At 39.3% G+C, this 19,516-nt stretch overlaps 1 protein-coding gene across 1 annotated transcript; it reads right to left on the bottom strand.

The window, feature by feature from the left end:
* Positions 1 to 8,773: 8,773 nt before the first annotated feature.
* On the bottom strand, positions 8,774 to 19,156 carry Tlr7 (toll like receptor 7). Its single transcript, XM_090326563.1, has 2 exons — positions 19,091 to 19,156; positions 8,774 to 12,339 (listed from the first exon to the last, which is right to left on the bottom strand). The coding sequence occupies exons 1-2, from the start codon at positions 19,154 to 19,156 to the stop codon at positions 9,193 to 9,195; spliced, it is 3,213 nt and encodes a 1,070-aa protein (XP_090182689.1). The 3' UTR covers positions 8,774 to 9,192.
* Positions 19,157 to 19,516: the final 360 nt, after the last annotated feature.

The following is a 19,516-nucleotide window of genomic DNA, read 5'->3' as shown; positions in this document are numbered from 1 at the left end:
TCTTTTCTTTCAATTCTCTTTTTCGAGTCTTCATATATTTAGAAGTGATGTTTGTATTATTGGAGAAACACATTTTTGAGTCTTCCTTTCTTCATCTGCTCCCCAAGAAACTTCAGAATCCCCTCATGGGTCAGAAATAACTGGAAGACCCAACTACGAAGAAATTAATAAACATGGTGCCACGAGATGGCGCTCGCCACCCAATATTTTGGGCATACTGGTCAGGCCAGTTTTCTTTAACAGAGGAGAAAGTGAATATAAAATTTCACAGTACTTTGAAAGTGAATAAAATACATATATTTGTAAAGCTGTGTTTAGATAGGAATTTTAAAATAATTCAAGCTTAAAAAAACAACCTTTTAAAAAAATAATTTGCCCAATGTGGGCCAAATTGCTTAGGATTAAAAAAAAATACTATAAGGACAAGAATCTTTTGCTTCTCCTAGGCTAGATAGAGGATTTTAAGCTTAAACTAGAGGGCTTTCAATTTCATAACTATGAATAATGCATAGCTAAGATCAGGGATTCTCAATGGCTAATCAAAATCCAAGTTAAAATTTGAAAAATAAAACTAAATAAAGATTATCTAAAACATTACAGCCAGGTAGGAAAAGGTTCAAATAGGAAAACATAGGTCCAAAATATTTGATGTGATTCTCAAACGAAAACATACAGCATGACTATATTTTCAGGGACTCAGTTTTTCCTGTCTTTTTCATCCTACGTAACTCTAGAAGAAAATTTTAGAACTTAGGAGTAGGAAAAGTGGGGAAAGCCATAGATTTTCAGAGGTTGAGTACTGTTTTCTGGGTGTGATTGACTAATTAGACTAGTGGTAATTGAGGGGTAACACAGTAGGTTTCTTAGTTTAACTCTTTCATTACATCTTCATATAGAACTAGTAGGTTCCATCTTTTCTCAGGTCCAACAGCTCTTCCAAGACTTCTATTAACATTCTTCCCTTCCCATTTCACTCTTTGCATTCTTAGAAACTCTTGAGTAGCTTTCCTTCTACAAATGCCCCCGTGATCTCTTGAGACAATCTGTGAAGAGGACAAAAATCCAAATTATTTGCTTATCCTGAGCATGAGTATCAAAGTAATGTGTACAGAGCTTACAACCCTGCCTCCATATTGGAATCACCCTTGAGATTCAACATCTAAAGTCATGCAATAGTTAAAATGCAATCAGAGAATCCGCAATGGGGTTCAGGCAGGGATGTTTTTTTTAAAGTTGTACAGGTAAATTCAAGGTACAGCCTAAGTTAAGAATCATTGCAACAAGTTGGCGAGTTGACACCTGAATGACTAGATCTGCCTCATGATAAACAGCCTCCCTGCTGAGATACTCTAGGACTGTCTTCACATTGAAATTTCATTCCTGCATTTGTGAGCTTTGTTATTGATAGAACAGGGTCATCTCTTACCTGTGGGTTTGCATGGGGAAGAAGCTGTAAGCCACAAACTTAGACCTATGTAGGTCAATTGCATCCTTGCTATCATATCAAACAAATAATAAAAAGAATCAATTAAGACTATATTTACAGAAAACCACCTCAGATATTATTTTCTTGTCTTTGTTGTTGAGATGAAGGCAGGACTATCATGAGTTGCAGACTGATGAATTGAGTACAGAAAAAGCTTCTGCCATCACTCCCGTTTTCTCCCTCTCATTCACATCGAAAAGCAAAAAATAAAACTTTTGGGGTGAAAAAGAATATGAATGTGCTTGCTCAGAAGTATTGCTGTCTGTCATCTTTATGATGCAAACTGAGCGTACCCAGAAAGGCTCCTATCCACCATTTTAAACCATTGACTTGAGTTCCATGACCTTGAACTAACCATGCCCAGGAATGTGTCCTGCCATTTTTTCCCTTCTTGAACTATGACCTTAAAGAGCATGCTCAGTAGGTAGACCTTAAATTAAGCCTGCTCAGGAATGTACCTATTCCTAAAATGCTTTTGTATATGAATAAGAATAGTGTCCTTGAATAAAATCTCTTAAGTTTCCAGTGTTCAAGGAAAGAACCGCTTTTAGAATAACTTTAGTGTTCCTCTTACATGCTGCAGGTGCTTTTTCAATCATTTTCTTTCTCATTATGTTCATTGGTTTTACACTCACAAATTCATTTATATTTCTCTATGAACATTGCTGCTTGAGTAAAAGTATCAAAGAGCAAGTATCCTTTACACCTTAATAAAAGCATAAAATTGGAATCTAACAAATATCTCAAAATAGGAATGTAACCACAATTCTGATTTATGAGTTTGTAAATTGCACATTTTATTTTTTACAGGCCCAAGATGTTCAACCATATGTGATTCTCTTAAGTCTATAGAAAGTACTATATTTAAGGCACTTACATGTAGCAAACTAATTGCAGACAGAATCTGTTCCATTCTGCTCCATCACTATTAGTTTCTAAGCATTTCTGGGTGCCGGTGGCTCATGCCTGTAATCCTACCTTCTCAGTAGGCTGAAATCTGAAGATCACTGTCCGAAGCTGTAAGGTTTGCCAGCAAGAAAACCTGCCACATGGTTAAGGCAGAAAAGAGTTTATAAGGGGAGAAGAAAACTGCTGGCCCATATGAGATGGAAACCCAGGGACACAGAGGGGAGGGAAAGGGAGAAAAAGAGCAGGGATCTCTTGTTGAGCCTGATTATATAGGGAGAGGCAGAACCACAGTGGATGCGGACGTGAGGTCAGAGCCTGAGGAACCTCTCACTGTCCTAGGGAGGTGTGACTAGGGCAGTCTAGGATGTGACATTAACAGATGAGGAAGTGACCTCAGAGCCTGGGATCCTTTGCTAATTCAGTCAGGTGATTGACAGTCAGGGGATTCCTGGTTCCAGGCAAGTGATAGAAAGGGGCAGGAGCTGTTCTTCTGGGCAGACATAGCAATAAGCGTCTCAATGGACTTTCCTGCCAGGGCTGGCTTCAAACCATGCTCCTCAGACTCCGCCTCCTTAGTAGTTAGAATTAAAGGTGTAAGTCCCTGTTGCCCGGCCCGTAACTTCCATTTCTCTCAATTAAATGGGCATATTGCAATCCCTTACTTAATCGCAGTAGATCTTTGATATCATAGATGATTTTGCCTAGGTTTCATTCTATCTCTCTGTGCCCTTCTTTTCACGTTCCTTTCCAGGATCATCTTTATTCATCTTCCATGAAATATTAGAATTATTTAGAATTTAATTTGTATCATCTCTTCCTTTACTCCTGTCCCAAGGCCAGTGGTTCTCAGCTGATCTATAAAAGTTATCAAGAATTTATTAGTGATACGAAGTTGATTCAGAATAGCACTTTACAGGGAGTTTTCTCTTCATAGTACAGTTAGACATCAATCCATAAAATAAGAAAAGATAGGAATATGTCTGTCTTGCCCCTTCTTCTGTTTCTCATGTATGGTGAAGTAACTTGTTAGATTGGTGACTGGAGAAATGGTTCTGCCTCTTCACTCCAGTCTCCCGTTCTTGTATTATACACTTTCCATAAGCAGAGTACACTCTGTTTCTGCTGCTCTAGGTATGCTCTGGGCCAGGAAGATTTTGCTTATATTTCTCCATCTGTTATACTTATAACTCACTGGATCACCTCAATTGAGTAGAGGGATTTGAAGAATTGTAAGAAACCAATTCTAAGCTCTGGCCCTCAAATTCAACAGATATGAACTCTTCTCCTCATCTGTCTCTAGTGTGTATTGCCCATCTGTTGAGAGGCAGAAGCCACAGAATCCTCCCCCCCATTCTGAAACCATCAAAGTATATGGAAGTATAAATTCCCAGCTGAGCTCCACCAAGGCTGACCTTGCTATGACCTTGGATCTTGTCCATGGAGAAGGCTCAACCTTTATCATGTCATTCTTGCAAGAAACCCATTCATGCTTAAGATGGTTCCCTTAATTTGGTGTTTTAAATGAAGTTGTAGGGAAACAGGCTATATTTTCATGACTGTAAACACATATATGACAACAGAGAAGACTCATTATACCTAGAATCACAGGAAACATCAGGAGAGGGAGGGCTATCCAGTTTTGTGCAAACCGAAGTTGATAACACAAAATTATAGATATCTTCCTTCTCTTCCTCCACTTCTTTTCTTTTCATTCTCCTTCTACACCTCTTCTTTTTCTTCTTTATCCTCCTCTATTTCTTCCTCCTCTGTCTCTTCCTCCTTCTCTGCCACCCACACCACTTCTTCTTCTTCTTCTTCTTCCTCCTTTTCCTCCTCTTTCCTCCTCCTCTTCCTCCTCCTCCTCTTTCTTTCTCCTCCTCTTCTTCCTCTTTTTCTTCCTCTTCCTCCTTCCCCCCACTTCTCCTCCTCCTCCTCCTCCCCTTAAGGTTGTCTGAAAACTACCAGAAGACTACCAGGACTTCCCCATTCCCTCCAGATCCTACCAATTATTTCTAGGGTTCTCTCCTTCTCCTCCTCCTCCTCTTCCTCCTCCTCCTCCTCCTCCTCCTCCTCCTCCTCCTCCTCCTCCTCCTCTTCCTCCTCATTTCTCCTCTTAGGGATGTCTAGCAACTACCACAAGGCTACCAGGACTTCCCCTTTCCCTCCAGATCCTACCAGATTATTTCTAGGGTTCTCTTCTTCTTCTCCTCCTCTTCCTCCTCCTCCTCCTCCTCCTCCTCCTCCTCCTCCTCCTCCTCCTCCTCCTCCTCCTCATTTCTCCTCTTAGGATGTCTAGCAACTACCACAAGGCTACCAGGACTTCCCCTTTCCTTCCAGATACTACCAGACTATTTCTGGGGTTCTCCCCTCCTCCTTCTCCTCCTCTTCCTTCTTCTCCATCTCTTCTTCCTCAGTCTTTACCCCCACCTCTTCCTCCTCCTCCTCCTCCTTGGGATATCTGACAACCAGCCCAAGGCCACCAGAACTTCCTCTTTTCTGTCTAGATCATATGAGGCTATTTCCAGAGGGCACTCATTGTGAGACACGAACTCAAATCACCTCAGTCTGCAAAACTTTTCATTAGTCTACGTCATCCAAGAAGGGAAAGGATGAAATCACTGAAATGTCTTAGCTGAATTGTCCCCTGACATTACGGCTGTTTTCAAGGTGGAGCAGCAGTGAGAATGTGGCTCCTTTACCCCCGTGTTTGAAAATTGAGATAGGAACAAATATGAATTTAGATGTGGCAAGATTCTAGCTAGTATCCCTTGAGGAAGATTTCACTCTGCTCAGTATAGAAGATCATGTACAAGGAAGCAGGTGGGCTGTCACTATATGTGTGAGAGAAACAGATACATTTAAAACCCAAAGTAGGCACATAACCTAACCTTCTGTAAACACTAATCCACCTGCAACCACAGCTGTCTTCTCATTATTGAGCATGACATGAGAATTGTTGTGGGTGTCTAAAGCCAGAAAGAAATTAAAGGGAAGGAAAAGGCAAAAAAATGAAGGTTAAGAGATAAAGAAAATCTAAAGCAGCATGGAATTGCCCTGTTACAGAATAAAATAGCCCTGATGTCATCAGGGCTCATTCCTCATCAGGGGGTTGGATTTTTTTCTCCTTTATCCTCTCCATCTTGTACTTTGATTGTTAACCTTCCTATATCATGAGATAGTTGATTTTCAGATGCTACAATTTCTTGATATTCCTTAGGTTTAAGGGTTTGAGAGCTCAAGCTTCCATTAGAAGCAACCATCCACCTTTCCCTTCACTAACTGTACCCAGTGCCTAGCAGCCAAAACTTGGAGGAGAGCTGAGTTCTCCTAATGTAATAACTCTTCCCAATAATCATCACTGTCCCCTGTTGACTTAGTATGTGAGAAACAGGCAGAGGAAAAAAAGCCCCAACCTCACTCTAGCCCCATTTAAAAAGCAACCAGCAGAATGTTATTTTAAATAGCTAGGTATTCACTTCATTCACTTGTGATTAAGATGAAGAGGAGGAAGGAAATAAAAGCTTTAAGGAAAGGGTAAATGTCTCGTCCAAAAGAACAGTGAGTGTCCTGGTCGCTCCCATAACAGCTCCTGGAAGATGGTAAAAATACCTATGTTTCACACTCACTGCACCACTCATGCATTTCATATACCCTAAGTAGATTGAAGGAGGTTCAGACAGAGTTGCAAACAGACCATAGCCTGGGGTCCAGAGAATCAGACTACATAAATTCATCTTTTCCCTCCTCTGCAAAAGTTAGGCCATGGAGCGGGGAAGTTTGCCGTAGTGGTAGAGTGCTCGCCTACTATGCACGAAGAGCCGGGTTCTGTACCATTTTCCAAATGGTACAGAATACTTTGTGAGTAATTTATGTCATAAAGAAGATTAGTCAGGTTTTAAACTTTGAACTTTATTCCAAAATTTATTCCAAAATTGTCTTAAGACAGCCTGGAGCCTAGCCTAGTGGTAGAGTGCTCGCCTAGCATGCACAAAGCCCTAGGCTCATTTATTTGAAACCACATACCCCCCAAAAGCCGGAAGTGGTGCTGTGGCTCAAGTGGCAGAGCACTAGCCTTGAGCAAAAACCATCTAAGGATAGTGCCCAGGTCTTGAGTTCCCAGGATTGGCAAAAAGAAAAAAAAAATGTCTTAAGAATGTCTTGCCATACAAAAGCTCCGCAGTTTAATCCAGTCCCATTTATCCAGCCTTTCTCTGATTTGTTGTGATTGTTGGTCCTTATTAAGAAAGTTTCGACCTGTGCCAAGGAGGCCTAGTTTATCTCCTATTCCTTCTTGTAAAGTTTTCAGTGTGTCAGCTTTTATATGGCAAAGGACATAGCTAGTAAATTAATTAGGAAGCCTACAGAGTGGGAGAAGATCTTCAACAACCAAACAACGGACAAAGGCCTCATATCTAAAATATATCAACAACTCAAAAAATTGAATCACTCTAAAACTAATCTCCAAAGTAACAACCATCCCATTAAAAAAATGGGCCAAAGACTTAAAGAGAGTCTTCTCTGAAGAAGAAATAAAAATGGCCTATAGACACATGAAGAAATGCTCAACATCTCTGGTCATAAAAGAAATGCAAATCAAAACAACTCTAAGATTCCACTTCACTCCAGTTAGAATGGCCAGGATCAGGAAAACGAATAATAACAGATGCTGGAGGGGATGTGGCCAGGAGGGATCACTACTACACTGTTGGTGGGAGTGCAAACTCATTCAACCACTATGGAAAGCAGTATGGCAGTTCCTCAAAAGGCTAAACATAGAGCTCCCCTATGACCCAGCAATTCCACTACTTGGCATTTACCCAACCATCCAGAATCTAGGGCATACTAAATCCACTAGCACAACAATGTTCATTGCAGCATTATTCACCATAGCAAAGATATGGAACCAACCTAGTTGTCCCTCAGTTGATGAGTGGATCAACAAGTTGTGGTATTTGTACACAATGGAATTCTATGCTGCTGTCAGAAAAAACAACATCGCCCCATTTGTTAGGAAATGGAAAGTCTTAGAAAAAATCATATTAAGTGAAGTAAGCCAGACTCAAAGGAACTTAGGCTCAGTGGTTTCCCTCATTTGTCATAATCAGTAGAAACCTGTGCTCTACTAGCAGAGATCTGCAATAGGGCAAAACCTTGATACATAAGGCCATATAGTATGAAGCTAATTGAAAGGACCTCCAGGATATTGAAACAAAAGCCATATAACGAATGATTGTTGTCCTTAATGTACTATGTTATCTCTCATCTCCTTTGCTGTCCCTTGGGTATCTCATATTGTTACAGTATCTCACTTTGTTATCTGATATATTGAATTTATTTGTATTTGGTTATTTGAAATTTGATAGCGAAGGGGGGAAATCAAGATGAGGGGGGGTAGGGGGGGCGGGTAATGGGTACCAAGACATGTGAAAGGGTATCAATGTATGTGAATTAATGCACCTTCTATCTGGCAAATATCATGTAACCCTTTTATTAATTACAATAAAAAAATAATGTCTTGGCTGGGAATTTGGCCTGGTGGTGGAGTGCTTGCCTAGTATGCACGGAGACCTGGGTTTGATTCCTTGGTACTACATACTAGAAAAAGCTGGAAGTGGTGCTGTGGCTCAAGTGATAGAGCTCTAGCCTTGAGAATGTCCAAGGATAGTGCAAAAAGTATCCAAGGACATTGCCCAGGCCCTAAGTTCAAGCCCCAGGACTGGCAAATAAAATCCACAAAGACCCTACCTGAAAAAATAACTTAAAAGAATGGGATAAGATATGGACGCATAAATAGTAGAGTACCTACCTAGAAGATGCAGGGCCCTGAGTTTAACCCCAGTACTGCTAAAAATTCAAATAATATCTTAGTCATTTCTGTTTTGAATAGGAAAGATAAAGCTCAAAGCTGAAGCTTTCTCATTGTTAAGGTTTGTTGACCTCTGCATCTCCTTCTTTCTTTTTCTCACTCACAAAAATGTGAAGAATTTATATGTCATCTGTCTATTTGTCGTCACTGAGAACTATAAATACATTCTCATTCTTTCTCTTGGGTCTACCAACAATGCTATCTAATTTTGGTGCATCAAGACTGCAGATATTTATAGATATACACCATTGCTCAGTAATGTAGTTGAAGAAATCAGTTGAGGCTACTTTGCTCTCAATATGGTATTTTGTAATAGAGATAAAATATTTCACCAGACAAATTATCATCCAAAAATATTCAAGTAAAGTCTTTTAATTTTTCAAGTATCTCATGTCCCATAGATAGTATGGTTGTTTATTCTCTGGAAAACCCATCAACAGTTCCATGGGAAATCAGCAAGGAAGTAGCAACAACCTGTTCAGTGCCAACATTTGATCTGTCCAGAACATTAGATGATACTGAAGCAATTTGTTGAGGGCTTTCTTGGGTTTTTATTTCACTAAACTAACTCTGCTACAGTTGGTATCTCCAAATCTTGAGTGTTTTGTTTTTACTGTATATATGAATGTAATAGTACTTCTTAAGCTTAACGTCTGGTTTGTCTCAATTAGATGATTATGTATAATACAATAATATCACAATTGCAGATGAATCAGTGACTTTGTTCTCTTTGCCACCTTTTTCCCTAATAGTACAAAGACATGAACGAGACTTTATACATCATATAAATCCCATCCTTTCAACTCATTTGTCATGTGTTGGTAACTTTCCTCTTCTTTCAGAACATTCTTTTGGCAAAACACTTACGAGAAAAATCAAGAAGCCATTCATCTCTTGGTAAGCTAGGTAGACACATTTTTCCAAAGAAGAGCTATACTGTTTCCTTAAACATCTGACTATAGGCCACATGATTGTCTGTTGCCAGAGCATTCTTCAGACATTGCCAGAAGTAGGGATGGGCCTGTGGATTTGTGGGCCACTCCAGGACTGAACTCCCACAGAGCCTCTTCCGGAGCTGGAGAAACTTGGACTTCCTCAGGGGCTTCTCAAGGAATATCAAGATAATCACATCTAGCTTTTCATCCACAAGCCTTTGATGAGACAAGTAAAATGCAATTTTAAAGCTCTCAGTCTTTGCATACTTGTCTGTCATCACAAAGACTGTCTTTTTGCTAAGCTGTATGCTCTGGGAAAGGTTTTCCAGAACTGGCTGTCCTGGTAACCAGTCTCTTTCCTCAAGACATAAATTAAATTTTTTCTCTCTTGCATCTTCCATTCTGGCCACTAGCTCATCCAAAACCCACTCTGTCACAGCAGGGTCTTTAGTATCATATACAATAAAAGCATCATAGCAAGAAGCTGGTGAGAGTAGCCGTTTATACCCCTTTATCTTGGCCTTACAGAAATGGTAGCAATACCACACATCCCAGAAGTAGAGGTGACATGCCGTCATAACCACCATCAGAAAGAGGGCTAAAGATAGGGAACATGAGAACAGAATCAGATTAGTCAGATCCAACTCACAGGTGTACAGATCCAGAGACACCACACTCTGACCTTTGTGTGCTCCGGGCCCTATACAAGTCACCTCTGTGGCCAGGAAAGGAATAGTCACCTCTGTGTGATTAACCCACCAGACAAACCAGATAGCGTCACAAGTGCACAGAAAGCGATTATGATGTAAAAGCAACGCGTTTAGCTTGTTGAGGACATTTTCTGGAAAGCTCGTCTTTTGGATAATCTGAATTTTATTCATACTGATGTCCAGATATCGCAACTGAAATGCATCTTCCAGAAAATACTTCGTTAGATGCCTGATTTGATTGCTACTAAGAATCAGTGTCTGGAGACTTTTGGAACAGTTAGATAATCTCTCAGGCAGAGTTGCCAGTTGGTTGTGGCTGAGGTCCAAAGTTTCCAGATTCGTCAGAAACTGGAGTTTTCCCCAATTGAAAGATTTGAACCTATTGTGAGCCAAGGAGAGATTCTTTAAATTTGGAGGCATACCATTAAAAACACCAGGAGGAATGAAACTCAGGAAATTTCTAGAGATATCTAACTCTTCTAAATTCCTCAGATTCTTGAAGAATTCTAAATATCTGTTATCTCCATCTCTCCACAAAATATCTAAGTGATTGCCTCTGAACTCAAGAGTTCTAAGGGATTCACTCTCCATGGTCCTGCTGGCAGAGGTCGAGATGTCATTGTTGTTCATCATTAGTTTCTGCAGAAACTTCATGTTTTTGGTGAAGTTTAGCATGTGAGTAATTCCTTCTGATTGAAAATAGTAGTTGTTATTACTTAAATCCAGAACCTCCAGCTGGCGAAGCTCCTCAAAGGCTGTCGAGTAAAGTAAATCAAGCCGGTTGTTAGAAAAGTCTAAGTATTTTAGCTCTCTTAAAGGCCGGAATTCACTTCCATTAAGAGTTTGGCCAATGATATTTCCTGATAAGTTGAGGCATTGGATGAAAGAAAGATGTTGAAAATCAGAAGACCTGATAAAAAAGATATTATTTTTACTTAGGTCTAAGGTCTTATACTTACGGCAGTTTTCATTAAAGGGTAACAAAGAAGGAAATTCGCTGTCTTTGAACCTACAATGCCTTGCATTTTCATCATATCGGAAATAGTGTAATGTCTGCAGGACCTGGGGCCCATGGCTTTCTGCAGTATGTACGGTGTTAGAACAAAAGCCCTCTTCAATTGAATCTCCTGAAGGTGATATTTTATTCATTGAAAGGTCTATGACTTTTAATCGTTCCAATTGTTTAAACATATTGAGGTTAGCAATTTTGATAAAGTTAGTTCCAAGATCAAGAATTTCAAGATTATGAAGACCGTGTAATGAAGAGAGGCTAGAGTTTTTCAGCTCTTTAAAGACATACCCTTTGATTCGTAAAATTTTCAGATTTTTCAGTGAGGAAAACGCCTGTGATAAACTTATAGATGCATGGTAGATCTGAAGTTCATAATTGAAGGACAGATCCAATTGGACAAGATTGGGAAGAGAATGCAAAAAATGAGCACTCTCAATTTCTTTAGCCAAGTAGTTTTGGGAGAGATCAAGCTCTTCAAGTTTCTTCATGTTTTTGAACCATGTCCGGGGCACATGTTGAAGAGAGTTACTGTGCAGACGTAAAACTTTTAATTCCATCAATGGATGGAAAGCATTTGCATGGATTCCCAGGGGAGAATTATTTTCACAAGGTGTGCAAGGAAATGGGACATTATAACAGCGAGGACAATTTCCACTTAGGTCAAGAATTTGCAGTTGGTTGAGGTTAATAAAATCGTTTTCTTGGATTTTGGAAATGATATTGTTATAAAGATAGAGCTCTGTTAAATTAGATGGCAAATCTGTGGGGACAGCGGTGACATTGTTGGCTTTCAGTGAGAGCACTTTCAAGTTTCTCAGGCTTAGGAAAGCTTTGTTTTCAATGGAAAATGAAGTATTACAAGGATTGCCGTAATAACAGTTTTGGCCTAGGTATAACATTTCTATGTTGGGCAGTTTTGTAAGATTCTCCTTCCTGATGGAAAATATATTGTTAGCCTCAAGACTCAGAAACTTTAAGCTGGGTGGGAGATCCTGAGGTATCTCTAGAAGCTGGTTTCCATCCAGGTAAAGAGATTTTAAGTAAACAAGTCTACTGAAGCTTCCGGGCTTTATCTGTAGCCTCTTGGTACACACGTTGTTTTTTGGTCCCAGTCGGACAGGTATACAGTTGCACCTGAAATCAATCTCAATCAGCTGATCCAGCCTTTGGAAGGAGTCTGGGGAGATGATTGGGATGTGGTTAATAGTGAAGGTGATATTGGTGGTATTGGTGGGAATACCTTCAGGAATTTGTGTCAAGCGCTTGTCTGTGCAGTCCACGATCACTTGGGTCTTTGAATCATCCTGAGAGACATCACAGGGAAGTGTTTTGGGAAACCATCTAGCTCCAAGGAGTCTGGAAATTAGGATCATGTTTACAAAGACAAGACAACGCCTTTTCAATGTCCACACTGAAAATGCCTAAAAAAAAGAACAAAGTAGTGTTTTAAAATACACTATAAATCCAAATTCAAAGTCTCAGTTCAGTTGCTACCTCTATTTTGCTGTATTATAAAAACAACCAATTCACATCCTGTTCTTCACAAAGTAAGCAAGACCCTCACCACATCTTGCAGTTGAGATCGTCCATCCCTAAGACTTTCAATAACTGACTTTCATATTTAGCTTTTATCAACTTAGCTTTTTAGGCAAATAGATTTTAAGATGTAGAAGCAGCAATTTCTTCGTACTCTTACATAGAATGCTAAAATGAATAGCTATCAATTAGCTGCCAATGTCTGAAAGTGGTGTGTGTGTGTGAGGCATTTAAAGTGTAAAGCCACACGAGAAGAACAGCACTTTTAGATTTTAGTTCAACTAATATTTACTTGCTAAACCTACCATGAATCCATTACAGAGCGTCTCTCGTGAAAGTCAAGCCTCCTAGTGCAAGCTGTAAGGAAAGAAAAGTTCTCCATTAGGAGAACTCAATGCTTATTGATCACTCAGTAATTACATGGCATGTGATTATTACATATATTCCTCTCATTTAGCACTGTCATTCCAGAACCTACTTTTCTTCTTAAATTGTTTTTGGAATCCAGGATGATCTAGGGATGATTGATTTCCCTACCCATTGGGTTTATATCCCCTACTTGGAGAAGTGTAAGCAGTAATAGCCTCAGGGTACTGCCTGAGCGATCTAGAATCAGAAGAGCTACATTAGAACTGACAGATCAGATATTTACACAAGTGGTACAGGCATGAGCCACTAGCACCCAGCTCAAAGGGCTTTTTTTTTAGCCTGTCTGTATCTGCCTATTTCGAAGTTATCAGGGCAAAAATGTATTTTTCTCTCTTTGGCTTCTATCTTCCTACCATTAAGACCATAAAATGAGTCCAACCACACCTCAATCACTGTCCCATCAAAAACCTGCTCATTGCTTACATCCCTCCCCTCTTATGTTCTGTGGGAGTCCTACCATTTGAACTCAGAGATTAGACACTGTGAGCGTTTTTGCTCAAGACTAGTGTTCTACCACTTGAACCACAGCTCCAATTACACTTTTCGGTGGCTCACTGGAGATAAAAGATTCACAGATATTCTTGCCTCAACTGGCTTTGACTCATGATCCTCAGTATCTAGGATTACAGGCATGAGCCACTGGTGCCCAGCTTGCACTCCAGTTTTTGCACACACAGTATCCACTGAAATCACTCTACTCTTACTCCAATGCCTTTGTCCCCCAAGCTTCCCAAACATTTACCAGTCATTATTTTGCTCTCAGTTCTTTCGAATGGTTTTCTTTTTTATTCTTCTACTATGAGCTAAGACGTTTTATCCTGGCATCTGAATATTCTCATAATTTTGTTTCTGCCTGTCTGCTTATCTTGGTTTTCTGATACAGCCCCTCTACTAGCTTCTCCTGTTGTTAAATCTGTAAGCTTTCCACATTGCAAGTCTCTCTTGGAGTAAACCTCCTTTGCATCATTCCCTATCAGAACTGTGGTTCTCATGTAAAGTTATATTACTTAATATAAGAGCACTCACATACCTGAAGCCTTACATAAATATAGTACATGCCAGGTGTGGTGGCTCACACCTGTAATCCCAGTGACTCAGGAGACTGAGATCTGAGGATTGTGGTTCAAAGCCAGCCTGGGCACTAAAGTCCATGAGACTCTTGTCTCCAATTAACCACCAGAAAACCAGAGGTGGTCATGTGTCTCAAGGGGTAGAGTGGTAGCCTTGAGCTGAAGAGCTCAGGAACAATGCCCAGGCTCAGAGTTCAAGTCCCATGACCAACAAAAATATATAAATACACACACACAAACATATATATACATATACATATATATATATATATTACATCTTCCTAGTGCATCAATGTTAAAGACTTTGAGGTAGTGCTCATTACTAAGTCCTGAGATCTCGAATAAAGACAAGAGAAAAGACACTAGCAGAGAGAAAGGAGAGAAGTAGGATGAAGCCTTTGTATGGTCCTGATAATAGATCCCAGGTGCTGGATCAGCACCTTGGCTGTGATTCTGCAAGGAGACACGAGAGATGGTCTTTGCCATTAGAAGGTGCTAGTTAATGCTGCTACCAGGTAAGTTATGTGAAAAGGGGTGATGGTGAACTAGGTGCTCTCATGAATGTGCTGGAGATCCTAGGAAGAAGGGACAGTATCCTTGACTTAACTTCTCAGGAGGTTCCTAGTTGAGTAATACCTGTGATCAATGACAATGGAAATAGTCAGGAAGTTGAGTTATCGAAAAATCAATTCACTCCGAAGTCATGGGCATGCTGGTAAATGTTTAACAACTGGCTTTTCCTTTAACAAAACTCCTGTACTTGCTAAGACCTAAGTTGCAGCATTTGTTAATTTCCCTTATATAAATATTGCCATTATGGCCAATTTGGAGTAGGCAGTATGATTTCGTTGAACTGAGTGCTGGGGAGAGATGCCTAGAGTTACTCTTGGAAATCTTCATTTGTGGAGTTCAACCTATGCCAGTGGGTGTATCGCCTAAAGAAATGACTATGAAATATTTAGCCTTATATACTGACATGCTATACACTGAAATGTAATATTAATCAAGAAACTCTGTCTCCTTATTTCTAACATTTCTATTGAACATGTCCACTATTTTTTTCTTTTTTAATAACTTTTTATTGTCAGGGTGATATATAGAGGGGTTACAGCTACATTTGTCAGACAGTGGATACATTAGTTCTTGACCATTGATAGCCCTTCCCATGTTTCTCTCCCACTTTTTCTTCCTATTTTATTTCTTGTCTATTACCACCTCCCAATCCAATGAATCATTTGCTGTCACCTGGAATCCTGCAAATAGTCTTCAGATGGCTCTTCTTGCTTCCATTCTTCTACGACACTATCAGCAATACTAGAGTGCTCGCTATACACAGGAATCTGAGGATAATAACTTCTTAGTACATTTGGCAATAACTCTGAAATCTTCCCCATTGTTTACATTATTCATGCTCTGACTCCAGCATGGCTCTCTAACCTTCCACTATCTTTCCCCATCTTTAACCAAACCCCAGCCATCTGGCCTGTTTTCTGTTCTGCATTAAGGTCAAACTGTAAGCAGCTTGGGGTGCTTGTTTCCTGTTTCTTAAAATGATCTCTTTCCTCCACTGCTCACATCAGGGTCATTACTACTTCTTAAATGTCTACTCAAGTGATATATCTTCAAAAACAGATTCCCTGATCAACTAATCTAATGACTTCCCATGTAATGATTGCGATGAAGATAGTAAGAGTAAGGTACACTAATCACAGGCCAGACATCATTTCAAATTATATATATATATATATGCTGTTTATCCATATGTACATGCATGCATATCTGTCTGTCTGGCTATCTTCTATCTATCTACAAGAGGAAATACTAAAGGTTCTGAATTCCTTATCTAGGACCATTGTGATTGGATTCTGGAGAAGCAATCCCAAATCAAATACAAACATTTCTGCAGTGGTACACAAGTTTTTCACATTTTAGTGGAATTTCTAAAAGTATTCCTTTAGGTTAATATTCTTCCAATATACTCATCATGCCACATTATCATCAACTAAGTTAAGGCAAAGGTATTAGACTCGAGATTTTGGATTGTAAACATCTATTAGCTCTATTTTGTAAGTGAGTCCACAAAGACACAGAGGGTTATATTAGATTCCTTTGCAGTACTTAGCACAAACAGAAATTCTGTTGCTGATTTATTATTCATTTACTATTTATTCTGAAGGAAAATGTATATCTGAGAGAGCTGGGCTTTGTGTCTCTTTACATATGAAGTACCTGGCATTTATTTTGTTTCCCCTTATGTTGCTAAACATATGAGTGAAATAATGAATGTGAATGAGCAGTGAAATAAAAGAAAAATTCTTAAAATTCTCCTTAGAAATGATTCCTTAGGCTCAATTCAACAGAGATCCCTTTCATCTCTTTGATCTACCCAGGGAATTCTTATGGAGAAAGTTTAAGAAATTCTGCTTCTAAACTGCCCAATTCAAACTCACCTTCTGTAAGAAGGCTTCTGGGACCAAACCAGAAGGAAGTTCTAACTCCCTCCTCACCTCTTCTACTGTACTGATTAAACATAAACTTTTAGGATGAACTTTGGATTTAGGGTTGGGAAAATTAGCTCCTAATCCCACTCAATAGCTCACTGCATGTTCCCTCATCCTTCCCAGTAGTTCACTACATGTACCCCTCTGAGGGTAAGAAAAACTCCTGTATGGAAATGATAGGCTGGGAGTTTGGCCTAGTGGTAGAGTGCTTGCCTAGCTTGCATGAAGACCCAGGTTCAATTCCTTGGTACCACATACATAGAAAAACCTGGAAGTGCTACTCTGGCTCAAGTGGTAGAGCTCTAGCCTTGAGAAAACCCAAGGACAGTGCTTAGGCCCTGAGTTCAAGCCCCAAGACTTGTAAAAAAATACTGGCAATAATGTACATAGAAACAGTGATATGGGAAATTCTGAGGACTCAGAAAATTCCTGTGGACCAAAGCGAAGGAGTTGAAACATGAAAGCCTTCAGTTCTTCCTTAGATAGGAACTGTACCAAGTACCTAGGAAGAATGAATTGATAACAAATATCAGAATTCCACAGACTCACATTCATTCTATCCTTGTGTAGTTGTTCCCTTCTAGGAGTAGAAAATACGTTTCTATCCTTAAGCAGATCAAAACCTTGTGAAGGGACAAAATATAGCCTAAGATATAATGTACACATTGAATAGTTTTTCCAATGTGGATACTTATATTATGTGTAGTTTAAAGGTATGTTTTTCTTGTTTCCTGGAGTCTTTGATCACAGTCCCAATTAATTCTTTTTATTATCCTCGGAGTCTAAAGATTGCTACAAAGGTATGTTTTCCTTGTTTCCTGGGGTCTTTGATCATAGTCCCAATTAATTCTTTTTATTATCCTCGGAGTCTAAAGATTGCTATATATCTTTCAATATCTTTTCTCCATTTTTCTCATTTCAGAGTAACAAAATCTCTATTCATAGCTAGGCACATGCCATCAAAAACATGATTGTGTTGCCCAGATGGCTGTGCAAAGTGTGGTCATGTATTTAAGTTTGAGCCAATTGCATATGAGAGAAAGTGAGAGATGGAATTTTCTGGGACCTGCCCTTCAAACACTTCCATGTGGCTAGTTGTAATTCATATGTTGTAGGCAGGCATCTTGCAAAGGAGAAAAGCATGCTAGTAATGGTAGAGCCACAAGGTGGATAATCCAGGGTCTATGACCTTCTTCCTGTGGCTTCATAGAACACAGAAGAAATCATGGTTCTGAATTTCAGATTTACACGACTTGATGAGAAATTAGAAAATTGTCATGCGAATCCAATCTGAGATGGGTTTTCATGGCACAAATACAAACCTAATTTTAAAACAGTCCAGATTTTGGAATAAATTGTTAACCATGAAAAAGGCTAATTTATGTGATGTTAATTTCAGCAGCGAGAAAGCTGCTAACCCCTGTCATGCTATTGTAAGACACTTGATAAAAACTGACACCTATGCTTCTTGAAAGGTGGAACCCATGCCATCTGTGAATTTACTTTTAAGAGAGCTGCTCTGGCAATATTCATAATAGTGATGGTATTGGTAGCTCGTTGTTGTTTTTCTGAAATCTTATAAGGGAGATATACTAGGACTAAAGCTGGCTAGTCTTTGGCCAGAGTGGGAAAGAAAAACAGCTTTGCTCAGATAGATTTTGTCTGCCTGCATCCCTAGCCTTGAATGTAATTAATACTTCCTCAATTTAAGCATGGTCAAGTTGCAAAAGTCAACTACTTTATTTTAAAGTGAGACACGCATATGGATAGAGTCACAGTTGCTGCATTAGAGGAAATGAGCATACTCAGAATTTTCTAGCAGACAATGAAATCCAGCCTAGGGCCAAAATCTGATTAAGAGTGTGGTCTTTCCTGTGACTCACACAGTTTCAGGATAGTTGATTAACTTATGAAAGAGAAGGCAGAACATGATATTATTTAGACTTAAAATTATCTAGAGCTTCTCTAACGAAATAGTCACTAGTCAGTGTGGCTATTAAATTTTAAATTGATTAAAATTCAGTCCTTTAATCACACTACTTGTATTTCAAGTGCTTACAAGCTATATCAGGCTAATGGCTATTTCAGAACAATATCTATTACAGGTACAGAACATTTTCATCACTGAATATTGCTCTGTTAGCCAACATTGGTCTAGACCAGGAGTCGAACAAACTATTTATATAAAAGCAAATACTGCTTGGCTCCAGTGGCTACTCAAGAAGCTGAGATCTGGGGATTATGTTTCAAAAGCAGCCTGACAGGAAAGTCTGTAATACTCTTATCTCCAATAAACTACTCATAAAAAGCCAGATGTGATTCTATGGGTCAAGTGATAGAGTGCCAGCCTTGGGCAAAAGAAGCTCAGGGACATTGCCCCAGGCCCAGAGTTCAAATCCTAGGACTGGCACAAAAATATTGTAGGCAACTGAGGATATGCAATCCAGGCTTAACAACTTAGAATGTAACTAATAAGAATTTGAAAACCCATTGATAGAGAGTGATATTAATCAAGATACCTTGTACTTGTCAACTGATGTTGAATTGAAAACCCTTTGTACAACTACTTAAAGACAATAATAATAACCATTTATAGCTCACAGATTGCAAGAGAACAAGTGATGCATCAAGTTTACCTTAAAGGTCAAAGTCTGCAAACACCTGTTCCAGATAGAGTCATTGGCTATATTAAACTTGACCATGATATCAACTCTCTACAATTTCAGTCTGAGCCTCCTAAGGATTAAAGTAAATTGTATTATGTCTAAAGCCTAGAAATCCATTCATATTTTGCTCTTGCCAATTCTAAGAGGTTCATTTCTTCAAAAGTGAAAAACAGTTCTACAGTGAGAAATTGAGACTCAGAGTTTACACTCTCTGCTACTTTGTTCTACTGCCTCATCCTTCCCTCTACGAGGTAAAGCTCTGCTGGCTCAGGGATTTGTTTTGGCTTTACTGATACATCATAGTAAAAATTATGGCTACACAGTGAACTCAAGAGAAAAATTTTGCTGAGGAAATCAAGGCTTAAAATCCTGTAGAAGTCCCTATATTAAACTATT

The sequence above is a fragment of the Megascapheus bottae genome, chromosome X, assembly GCF_031878675.1.
Source record: "Megascapheus bottae isolate mThoBot1 chromosome X, mThoBot2.hap1, whole genome shotgun sequence".
NCBI lineage: Eukaryota > Metazoa > Chordata > Mammalia > Rodentia > Geomyidae > Megascapheus > Megascapheus bottae.
Note: the sequence above shows the minus strand (reverse complement) of the source record. Positions and strands in the feature narration are given on the sequence as shown.

Bases quoted from the DNA above. Each gene is read 5' to 3' on its own strand.
- Tlr7 (XM_090326563.1), bottom strand. From the start codon at position 19,156: ATGGTCAAGTTTAATATAGCCAATGACTCTATCTGGAACAGGTGTTTG. The intron at 12,340-19,090 runs GTAAACTTGATG...TCTTTTTTTTAG, and splicing joins TGCAGACTTTGACCTTTAAG to GCATTTTCAGTGTGGACATT.